The following is a 12,360-nucleotide window of genomic DNA, read 5'->3' as shown; positions in this document are numbered from 1 at the left end:
ACAGCTTCTGAAAGAGTAAATAGTTTATTTTATTGTGTCGTTGCTCATCCACACGTCAATCTTCTATGTAATCCCACATATGCCTTGACAGGAATGGCCCTCAACAACGTCTACGCTACATTTATTAAATTGCTATTGATTCTTTGGAGTCCTGGATGTCCGTCAATAGGCGACAAACGCTGGTTTGAATTATTAGATGAATTCACTTCGCATTTTAGTAATATTCAGAAAATGCAAACATTTAACATAATCAGGAGGGTCATCGACAATCAACCACAACTGCACTTTTGGGTGCAGATTTATAAGACAATGACAACCCGCCGTTAACAACTACAAGGTTAAACCTGTTAGAATTGATTTTAAAAAGCACCAAGAGCTTTTATTATACTTGGTTGTACTTGCTTTGTTACTCTATGTCACGCTGCCTATCGTTCTCAATATTTGCAAAATCAAACATAAGGTTAAAATTTCTTTTTGCCTGGAAAATCTGCTAAGAAACATAGGTCGTTTCGAAACAAAGAATAATAATAAACAAACCCATTGGCGTAATAGTGGCCCAATCAGCTGCTGCAAGTTTGTCTACATTCGCACCTTGCCCTGACACAGTTTTAAGAGAAGCCTTAAACGGCGTTGTGGCCACAAGCGGGTGAAGCCGCATGAAAAATTGATACCCGAAAAAGGACGAGTTGAATATTTTCTCGTAAATATTTCACAGGCAGCAGCGATTTACAAAAAGTGCTTTGATCAAAACTATTATCCTGTCTGGCAACAACAAATACTTGAAGTAAAATATTTAGACTAAAATCACACTGATTTAAATAACGCTATTTTAGTAACTCACACTATTACCGTTTAGAAAACACATTTGGGTGTTAAGACAACAACAATTAATTCGTATTCACCTGGGAATAACATGCAATGATAGCCATCTATAAATTATTACCGTTGAACGGCGCTTGGAAACAATCGATCAATTGTCGATAATCGCGAATGCCCATGCATTAAAACACACACAACGCACATTTTTTACCCAATCCAAGATGTAGAAAAACAATACTTTAAACACCAAATAAGCCAAATTTTTCTTACAATTGAAAACAATTCAAATCGAATCAATCAAAAATTGATAACTAACATAAAAAACAATAAATCCGGGAATAAAAAACGGTTGAGCCACTTTGAAATCTTGATATTTTCCAGAATCACTACTAAAACTTGACAGCAGACCACGCCCTGTACACACCTTGCTGTTCTCACGCTAATATCTCGCAAAGTGCACCAAGTATAATAGACCGTCGCTGCCATACCGCACTGCGTCCTGCTTTTCCCTGCTAATGTGTATAATAGTCGTCTTGGGCCGTGATATTTTGACGACAAGCCAACGTGTCAGATCAATAGTCGCCTCTGCATCGGCAGGATAAGTGTACAGATTTCATTTCAGTGACTGATATTAACATTTAGAGTTCTTAACCGTAGTCAAGGGGGAAGTGGTTTAACTTTTTTTATTCGGAAGGGATTTTCGATGTGCAGGATGTTATAGTTAACTTTTGTTTGCAACATTTAGTGAGACTTATGTTTGCGATTATTGCGAGTAAAGATGACATCGACGACTTTATCCCCCCACAGACCTTGTATTGTAGAATTTTAGGTTACATGAATGAGAGTGTTTGTACAAATGTAATTTGAAACAGATGAATTGTTTAAAAATAACAAATAATACGCAATCTAAAGTGATTTATACCAAGTCAAGTCAGTCTACCACATTTCACTTATTTTTCTAAATTAGAAAGAAAACTTATGAAAGTTTTTGTTTGCCGTAAACAATTCCAACTCAAAAGGAAACTATTGGCCAAAAAAATGAATGTGATTTGACGTCAACTACAGTGTATTGCTGTTAAGTAAAAAGGTTTGTCTCTTTCTGCACATACTGCGTCTTCTAAAAGCTAGAAGTAAAACGGTCAAATAAAAGACCTAGGCTAAACTCTGTTGAATTTGGCAACTGAAAACATGTTTCTGTATAAGTCTAGGTTAGACATACATGTAAATCACACCTTGGTTTCGGGCATAATTTGAAGGAACCGCCGTAAACGTTCTCTCCTCACCGACATTTTGCTGAGTCCACCATCGATGCAGGTTAGCTCTCAATATCAATCATCCCACTTCTTATTCCAATACATTTTCTTCACAGGCTATCCAAATGGCTCCAGCAAACGGCGATCCTAATTTGATTAGAAGACAGGGGTCCGCGATCTCAAAGAACGTTTGTTGGGCCAAAATGTTTTTTCTCATAGCTTTCTGCACAAGGAAATCACCTGGGCAATTACGCAACACAAATCGATCCCCTTCCATTAAACGCTAAAAAGTGCCATGACCGATGGCAGCCCGCATCAACGACAATTAAACCTTGTTCTAATTTAATGCTTCTCCGATTACAGGCTTCGTGCAAAAGGCCATTTTATTCAAGCAAGGTGTAACTGTACTGACCTATGATTCAATGTGTAGAAATCAATGCCATGTGGGGTCAAGTGGGCTTAAATTTGTAATCTGTGTCTCAAATTTTCTCGAGTACTATTTAACTCTACAAATAAATTGATTTTGGAAGGAATATTTCCCAGCCATAAATACAATTTTGTTGTTGAATCAGTCGGACAAAAACGAAAATTTGCGTTTATTTAAAAGAACAAAAAGCGCGCATAGGCACATTAGCGACACACAGCGGTGAACAAATTACAAGCCTAACAGAAAAAAAAAACAATTCGAAAATTGCATCAAAACGTTACAACACAGTATGTAGAATGTTTTGAGCTTGACCTTTTTTTGGTAAACAAACTTGACTTGCGTAAAGCTGAAACTTAACAATAGTCATAAGTTATTATACTTTCTATGCGATTTATATGCAATAACTGATACACACAAAATAAGGGGAGCGTTATACAAAGGCATAATAAATAATTTGATGGCAAAACTGTCCATGTGTAACAGCGTAATGAGTTACTTTCCTTGTTTTCAAAACAAATTTATACGAGGGCCACCAATATAAAGTCGTCATACAATTTTTCTAAACGTTAAAAGTAACATAGGAAAATAACACGTTTTCTATTTTCCACGTATGAAAAGAAAAAATATTTGTCAAATAAAAGTACTGTTTTAAAGCTTTTTTTCTATCATTCCTGCAGTTTTCTATTTAACATAAGTGCGATTACTCTGTTTTATGTACCTCTTCAGTTCACACTTACAATATAAAGCAAGCCGATTAACAACCCACAAAATGTCAAAGATCCACTGATTTGATGAGCAGCGCCATCTGGTGGCTGTGGGCTGCTGACTTTTCTGGCCTGAACCTTCTTCGTGTAGTTGGGTAAGGACGACTTGCAATCGCCAATATTGTAAGTTGAGCAGACGCACCACTTGGTGGCGGTCGTGTTGCATGAGCTTTTGTCCGGCGAGAATTCCACACAACGATTAGTAATGGAATCAATGCAACGCCTATCAACTTCTGTAATTTGAATGCACAAAACAATTTGTTAAATGAATTTAGCTATGAGCGTTTTTAGGGCAATCCACTGTTTTAGTGCGTACTGACTATACGATTTATATTCCTCAGCTTTGAACATATTTGACCCGGTAACTCTATGAACGGCTTTGGAAAGTAATTGAAAACAACTGCCTCAGCTAGCTTGTATATGAACACAGACCGAAACGGTCCCCCAAATTTCTCCAGCTGTTTCCCAAAATTTGCCAGTAGCCTAATAAATATTTCGTTTAAGCAAATATGGCTATTTTTTGGTATTTAAATGAAACACTTGCGGTCTCTTAAAACTACTTAGCGGTCACCCAAACCAAACCTTAAAAAAAACCTGTATATATATATATATCGCCTTACTAGCATCTTTGCGGACGTTTTGTGATCATTTGGGCAAGAGTCAGTTTTCAATAAACGACACACTGGATCACTGTTCGAATTACAATGGAATAGGTGACAAACTTCGAAATTGAACTTTCAAAATTGAAAACTTCGAAAGAAATTGACAACCTACCGTAGCAATCATTTTGGAACATGTAATATCCGTTTTTGCATTTATCACACCTCCGTCCACCGAATCCGGGTTTGCAGTGGCATTGTCCGTTTGTTCCACACCATCGGCTGTATGAACCCAAGGGACTACAGTTGCACGCTGTCAAAACACAAGTAGCAATGAGATGTTGCATCATACACACTGACAGCAGAACATATGAAAACTTAATCCCATATTTTATTGAAAGCACGCTAAACTTTTTTGAGGTGGCGGTTTCATATGTTGCAATTGGTTTGGATTATGAATTGGGTATTGTTGACAGAATTAACGCATCGCGTAGCACACAACATTGCCAAGAGCATGCGATGTTACAAGTGCCTCAAATCTGTATTTTTTGGTGCTAATAATAATTTTCCCAGGATAAATACTACTACAGTAAACCCCGGTTAACCCACATTCGGTTAATCCGGACCTTCGCCTAATCCAGCGGCTCCCAAACTGGGGTCCGCGGGCCTTTAGGGGTCCGTGAGGCAATTTTGGGGGGACCGCGAAGCGGTTAAAGTAATTCTTTAATCTTATTTGGCTTCAGTTTGTGCCACTAAATAAGTTTAAATCAAAGTAGAATTGAGAATCGATTGTCTCCATTGCTAAACAATGGCCTTTATTGAATGACAACTATCAAAAATGCAATTGTTCGCGCACAATCGTAATGTTTTTGTTCTGTTTGTGATGTCACATGCTGTCTTTGGATGATTGTCATTTAGTCTTAAGGACCGCGAGCTTCCGAAATAATGGCAAAGGGACCGTTTTGAAAAAATATGAAAAAGTTTGGGAACCACTGGAACTTGAAGTACAAATGAATTGTAATGTGGTTAAGCTTACTCTAATGGACGTCGGTTAATCCAGATCTTTAACCCGGACAATTTTTGAATTCAAACTGGTCCGAATTAGCCGAAGTTTACTGTACGTATAGGTTGTATTAGCTACTGTTTTTTTTCTAAATTTTATTCCCTCTAACAAACGTGATAATGCGAAAATTGTGTTGTTTTTGTGTTTAAGCTTGTTTCTGAAAATCTTACCTTGACAAACGTTACGATCTTGCAACCTTCGTCCAGGACTTTTGAAATAGTTGAGCCGACAGTTGTGGCAGTTCTGTCCCTCCGTGTTGTGACGACAATCGACGCAAGTTATTCCTAGAGTGGGAATAATCTCGCACCGGTGACTATGTTTGTTGCATTGACATGGTGCTGGAAAGGGGGTGCGACTTATGACATCAGATTTATTGTGGCGCCCTTGCGAAATCAGTTTCTTCCGGTACCACTTTGAGAAATAGGATAAACCTGTAACAAATAACGGTCTAGAAGTAAGTTGGAGAAGGTGATTTAATGCAAATGTGCCTTGATTTTATATGAAGTGCAACTAAGTTATATTCTGTGTTGAGTAAGCAACTTGCGGAGCGGTCCAAACCAATTTGGTAGATAAACACCAGTACATCATAATTTTTTCTTAAACGAATTGGCTGTGTTATTATCAATTATTTTACTAGTTTCATTGCTCAAATTCTTTCAAAACCGGATTATAACGCATCGGAAAAATAAAAAAATAACACTTATTACATGGGTTCGCCATTCCACGCTGTTTGCCAGGCACATACATTCCTGGTTTCCACTTCTCTATCCAAAACAAAGAACGACATTGCTGACATTCGCTTCCCATCGTGTCGTGTTTGCATTCGCATGTGGCCGACTTTCTTCCCAAAGTACAAATGCTGGCATGACCGTTGCACTGGCATCTACGGTAGGTAAGAGTTTAATATATAGTTCAGAAACTACTTACACATGTAAAAACACACCCAAAGGCAGACCTGGACATTTTACGGCCCGCGGGCCACATCCGGCCCGTTGGCTGTCCCTGTCCGGCCCGCGTGAGGTTTAAGTAAATTAAAACATCAATCCAATATAGGTCTATTTATGCTGTGCATGAAATATGGCAATTTTGCTGTTATTTTAAAAATCCATTTGTTATATATGATACGTAGTGATGCACGTGCGTAGGCGAACAGCTGCGTGTGATGCTGGTCAAAATCGTCATAAAACACAAGTTGTTCAACCCATTGTTATGCGATAAAGCCTACAGTGCTCTTTTGTGTCAAAGTAATACAGCGGGGATGGGAAAAACACAAAAATCTGATTTTTACAAAGTGGAAAGCTTAAACGCAAATTTGATCAACCTAATTGAATAAAAACTTTGGGTTTTAACATTTCAGCGTAATATTGCAAGCTAAATTGCTATTTTTCATGTCAATTTGCCCGCTTATTTTTTATGCAAACTATAAATATTTGCATTACAACGCTCAAATGTAGAATAAAGTTTAACCAAGTAATCGTTGGTTTGGCCCTCGGACATAAGTCAGGTTTCTTATGTGGCCCGTTTTAAAAATTAATTGCCCACCCCTGCCCAAAGCCGTGCAAAATGAACTCAACGCTACGTTATTAAACTACCATACGATTCGCTGGGTTTTGTTTTAAAAACAGAAGTGGAAAATGCAAAACATTTGATGGTGAAAAATAATTCAACAAGTATTAACAAAGTATAAGTCGGTGTCCTTTAGGTTGTTTACGATCAACACAGAATGTCAAAGGTAGGAATGCAAAATACACAGAAAAAACCGGACAAAAGTCACACAGAGGCAACCGCCTTAATCGAAAAAAACAAAATATTTTGTTTGATGAGGTTTGTTATAATACCTGGCTGATATCTCGATCTTTTTGATTCCATAGTGCTCAGATCGAGTCGGTTGCGAATCTGGGTCATCTCGCGAATCTTTACCCGATGGGTATAGGACAGCTGGACTTAGAAGTCGAATTCGAAGGCTGGTAATCTCCAGGAAAGACTTGAGACCCAATGTGTCATTCCACAGGGAGGTGCACACTTCGGCCTGGGGGCAAACTTGTTAGTGGAGGTGAGGACCATGCATAAATTATAAAGCGTGTTTCACAAACGAGTAAAAACCGCAAAATTAAATTTGAATGAAAGTAATTAGATAAAAAAGATGGGAGGAAAAAGTTTTCCGTATGTTAGACGTATGCCACTTCGCAGGTTTTTTTTAAGGTTTGGTTTGGGTGACCGCTAAGTAGTTTTAAGAGACCGCAAGTGTTTCATTTAAATACCAAAAAATAGCCATTTCCAAATTTTGGGAAACCGCTGGAGAAACCGCTGGCAAAACACCTTAAAAAAACACTGCCACTTCGTACATAATGGTATAATGTGGTTAATAGAAAAGCATTTTCGGGTATTTATTGGGTTATAGGTTTGTATATATATAAAACAAAAGTTAAACCTCACAATGAATACGCTGAATGCGTTCGGCGTATTTACACAATGAACATAATTGGCAACCAAATCGTGTCATCATACCTTTCCAAGACCCAAAGACGTCAAAGCGTTAAGTCTTTTGGCAACCGCAACTGGAACAACACCGCTCATATCCCATCTGTAGTTAATACTATAATCCTCGGAGCAAAATGGGGCCAGGGCTTCTTCTACTGTCGCCGGCGCCTTGGTAATATCACTGCAAACCACATAAAGTCATGTTTAGCTATCATTAAGCAAATGAAAGAAGACCTGCGTGAATTCAGGATTACACAAACACTCCGTTTTAAGTGTACGAAATATTGCAACATGCTGTTGAAAGAAATTAAATATAATGAAACAGCAATTGCTTTACGTGAACAAAGCATATTTCACTCGCATTTCATTTATAGTTTTTCCTCAACAAAAACTGAAACACCAGATTCTAAGGACAAAAAATCGTCTACGAGATTTTGTTTTTGTTTAAAACTGGCAGATCGACCTTTCTTGTAATGTATGCATGAAACCTCTCATTTCTATCATACAATGTTTTGTAAGGCTAATCAATGTTGATGGTACGGAACAGTTTAGTTCGGTATTTTTGCTTACGTTGGTTCGATATCAAAAGCTTTGAGACAATCGTCCGCAAAATATTCCATTGGTTCCCAGGTTGCGCCGTAGTTTGATGATTTCTCAACAATCATTACTTGTGGTCGGCCATCGTAAAATTCTATCTTAATGTCATCTGCAGGATTGTCACAAGAAAAAACAATTTTTATCGGTAATTTTATGTATATTTACAAATCTTGCTTTTTAAACATTTACTGACAAAGAAACCGACGTTTCGAAATTATTTTCGAGACGCCCTTTTTCGGATAGAAACGCAACCGATCCCATAAACTACAAAACATTTTGATGCACGTCATTTCATCATTTCGTCGGTGCCAGTCTGTGGTCTGAGGTTGTTTATCAATGTTTTCTAGGGTGAAAAAAGCGATTGTGTTGAGAAAGGCGTCTCACAAAGGATGTCAAAACATTGGTTTCTTTGCCATAAAACTGATTGAAAAGCAATAGTATTTTGCATAGTGTTCCCTACAATATTTTTTATTTATGAAATGTATTAAAACAGCAAATGTCCGTTGGCATTTCTTAAACAAATGCCAAATCCGCGTATTGAAACATAAAAAAATATTTCAACCTTTGTTCGACACAGAGTTAGTCACGGGTTGAATAAAGCAAAAATTATACAGCAAATTGTATTTACCAGTCAATATAAAAACCTTTGGCAGTTGCAGGGTAATATTCACTGACAGTGGGTTATCCCGGGGACCTGGCCACGTGACACTTTGCCACCACGTCCATTTTATCCCGTCGGTCATGTGACTTGGCTCGTGACGTTTATCGATGCGACTGGCGTCACACGTCAAACACGAGATACGGTTTTTCTGCAACGCGATGCAACAAGATATTTCGTTATGTAAGGTAAGCACAATCGATTTGCACAACAGGACTTGCCTACACAACATAGGTTACGTATGAAGGCTAGTAAACGTAATGTATTCATTCAAATAGGCACTCTTCCCTGCATATTTTAGATGAAATGAGACTAAAAATCAACAGCAAAAGGGCAAAACAGTGAAATTCTGCTGCATCTTGTATTCGATATTTGCTAATTTGTGAATGTCACTTTTACTAGGTTTGTACTTACTAGGCTGCAGATTTGCACGTCTGGTGTACGGCATGTAGCATTTGCAGGCGAGACGCTAATGTTTCCCAGCGGAGCAACGTCAGCACCATTATTTCTTGGCTCGCACGCTGCCAGATGCGTCAAACTCTGATCTATGTAAAATGTGATGAATATTTTTTTAAATGTGATTTTTTTTTCACATGAGTGTGTACTGGGTCCACCCAGCCAAAAAGTTTTGTCCTTTAATATTTAATGAAAGTTGCCATGTCTGAAAATATTTTGAAATGCTCATTTATTTTAAGTTTCCATAGACCAATGCAGAAGTTATGATATTTTTAAATAATATTTTTGTTTTTTGCAGTGCCTGTCGACTCAAACCAAGACAAAACTCATATTACTCTCATATACGCTGTAACGTAATATTGAAAAAGTATTATGCAATCCGCAGCAATAACAGCAATTTTTATTTGTCTTGCAAATACAAATGAATATCATACTATTAGGTTTTACTGCATCGTTTTTTTTTTAAGAAAAAGGATAATAATAGTAGAAACAATGGGACGTCAAAACCTTGCCTGTATATATAAAAAACAATCTATTTTGCTGGACATTCTTACGGTATTTATTCGTGTCACGAAATACCTCAAACCAAAAAAATTTCCAGATTTTTGACGGAATTTTAACTGCCACTTTTAATTTTCAACATGTGGATTTTACATTGCCATTTTTACAGTTTCTACGGTAAAGCAAGTTTTCAATACAAAACAAGTTAACACATACCTGATTGTTCTCTTCCTGTTTTAATTGCAGGAACTTCGCACTGATGATGAAGACATTGCATTAGCTGGGCATCGGAGCAACAACACAAAATAAACAGACAAATCAGACTCACAACGATGTTGATTAAGTAATCCATAGCGTCTAACCTAAAGCTTGATTACACACCTTTAAAACAGAACAAGTTTTACACTGCTATTACGACATTGCAAATGATTAATTTTACTTTTTTTGCTGAAAATTTGATTTTGACATTTTTATGTTCGTTTCACGATAAAAAAAGCAAACTCGCGCCTAAAAAGCAAAAACCGCTGCAGAAACAATTTGGCGTACTAAATTTGCCGCAATCGACCTCCAAGCTCGGTAAACCATTTCCAAACACCCGGCGGTTTACGGAAGAGATGTAGCTTAGCGTGGGATACAACTCGACACGCCGTCATAACGAAATGTCTATAGGTGTATATGCGCGCCATTGTCATCAATAATTCAACAGAAGAAAATGCGTAAGCAACAAGACACTCGTAGTTTCAGACTTTCCCACTCGCTGCGGATAAACTATGTTTAATTCATTGGCTCATAAACATATTCCAGACGATAACACATGCAAGAATGCGTGCGATTCTCAGTCTCAGCCGCGTATTATTCCGCTTTGCTTACCCGCCACCGTCTACTTAACGACCGCTGAGGACAAAAACGCTGCGCGAATCCGATAATTGTGATAAATGGGAAACCATGAAAAATAAAACCTGAAGCTGTGGCACGTAATTGCATTTTAGATTAGGTATAAATAAAATATTGATAGGGATTTCGGACAGGATGTATAAATGAGTTTTAATGCCCAATGAAATAGCTCATTAACGCTTTAGCAAAACATGCGTAAAGACGAGATACCTTTTATTACACTGATACAATTAATTGGTTTAACTTATTCACCTTCACAGATTGTAGCTTTTATATATCGTTACTGCAACTTTGAGACTTCTGAACTTGACAAGAACTATGATTACCTTATCTGTACAATATTTTTCTAATGTTTCACAAAATTCTGAAGTGAAGCATTCAAAGTTTTTTTTATCCAGTTTTGAAAGACATCCTGGATTTTTGAAGTAGAAGTCACCCTAAAGTAAGCTATACCTAAAGTACCTGGAGGTATTTTGACTCACCTTCAAATCATTCACAACAACAAAAAACAATAGGTACCAAAATTCGTGAGTATGTAACCTATATAAGCTTATTTAAAATCGGATATATTTTTTCTCATACTTTATATGGAGCAGAGGGTCCTAATACTTGTACGCACCGTACGTAACATACAAAATATGTTAAGCAACCGTGACCGATTTGGCTTAAAAATTGAAAAAATATGTAACAGATAGTTTAGAAAATATAAAACTATTTAAAATATAAACTTATATTTCGCTGAGGGCTCATCTGGTTTGCAATTACGATAGAACGCAATGAACAATTATTGATTTGCTTCTGAAATAACTCCCTCAAACGAACATTTTTCATTAATCTACACCAGTGGTTCCCAAACTTTTTCATATTTTTTTCTAAACGGTCCCCTTGCCATTATTTCAAGGGCTCGCGGTCCTTAAGCCTAAATGTGTATTTCATAAAAACGAAAGTTTATTGCAGGATTTTAGCTAGTTGTGCAAAATTGCGCATAATAATCATCCAAAGACAGCATGTGACATCACAAACAGGACAAAAACATTACGATTGTGCGCGAACAATTGCATTTTTTTTAGTTGTCATTCAATAAAGGCCATTATTTAGCAATGGAGACAGTCGATTCTTAATTCTACTTTGATTTAAACTTATTTAGTGGCACAAACTGACGCCAAATAAGATTATAGCATTACTTCAACCGCTTCGCGGTCCCCCAAAAATTGCCTCACGGACCCCTAAAGGACCGCGGACCCCAGTTTGGGAACCGCTGATCTACACGCTGGTACCTTACGTTTAAACAAAAAACATTTTTTTGGATCTGTTCCAAACAGCTTAGCTTACACATCTGACACCGACAGATGTCAATAAAATTCTTTAAAATAATCAGGAATCGGAGTTTAGGGTCTTTGGGGACAAGCTGATTGTTATACAACTCAATTTCGCGTCGCCAAGGGCCTAATTCGATTTCTGACTTCAGAAAACGGGGCTAATTGCGATTGCCGGAAAGCCAATAGGTCCAACTGTGACAATGCCAAAAACCACAGCTGTGCTGCATAATACATGAGTAGGGTGATTGCGGTGTTTTTCACCACCCTTGATCAGGATGACAAGACGATCGTGACGGAACACTCGGCTGATAATGTCCAACGATTTGCCGTCAGCATCCGGTAAACTGCCCCATGCGGTCTATACTGTGAGTATTATGTAAGTAAGCGACACGCATTTGTCTTGATGGAAATCTTAGCTTAAATGAAATAGTCATGTTGTATATCCGGAATTTCGTGCAATCGAGAAGATATTTAAATATTTATAACTTTTCACAACTTCCCCTAAAGAGTTGAATTACGCACATATGAT

At 37.5% G+C, this 12,360-nt stretch overlaps 1 protein-coding gene across 1 annotated transcript; it reads right to left on the bottom strand.

The window, feature by feature from the left end:
- Nucleotides 1–2,653: 2,653 nt before the first annotated feature.
- On the bottom strand, nt 2,654–9,993 carry LOC145215190 (netrin-G1-like). Its single transcript, XM_080083853.1, has 10 exons — nt 9,835–9,993; nt 9,076–9,206; nt 8,632–8,812; nt 7,977–8,112; nt 7,434–7,587; nt 6,764–6,954; nt 5,633–5,808; nt 5,096–5,356; nt 4,038–4,175; nt 2,654–3,496 (listed from the first exon to the last, which is right to left on the bottom strand). Exons 1-10 carry the CDS (start codon nt 9,968–9,970, stop codon nt 3,222–3,224), a joined length of 1,779 nt encoding a protein of 592 aa, XP_079939979.1. The 5' UTR covers nt 9,971–9,993; the 3' UTR covers nt 2,654–3,221.
- Nucleotides 9,994–12,360: the final 2,367 nt, after the last annotated feature.

The sequence above is a fragment of the Phallusia mammillata genome, chromosome 2 (genome assembly GCF_965637545.1).
Source record: "Phallusia mammillata chromosome 2, kaPhaMamm4.hap1.1, whole genome shotgun sequence".
Lineage (NCBI taxonomy): Eukaryota > Metazoa > Chordata > Ascidiacea > Phlebobranchia > Ascidiidae > Phallusia > Phallusia mammillata.
The sequence above is the reverse complement of the archived record's forward strand: the minus strand, read 5'-3'. Positions and strand labels throughout refer to the sequence as shown.

Excerpts from the sequence above, each read along its gene's own strand:
- LOC145215190 (XM_080083853.1), bottom strand. The coding sequence starts at position 9,970 with ATGGATTACTTAATCAACATCGTTGTGAGTCTGATTTGTCTGTTTATT. Across the intron at positions 8,813-9,075 it reads ACGTGCAAATCTGCAGCCTA|AAAAACCGTATCTCGTGTTT; the intron begins GTAAGTACAAAC and ends ATCGCGTTGCAG. Across the intron at positions 4,176-5,095 it reads AGATCGTAACGTTTGTCAAG|CGTGCAACTGTAGTCCCTTG; the intron begins GTAAGATTTTCA and ends GTGTTTTGACAG.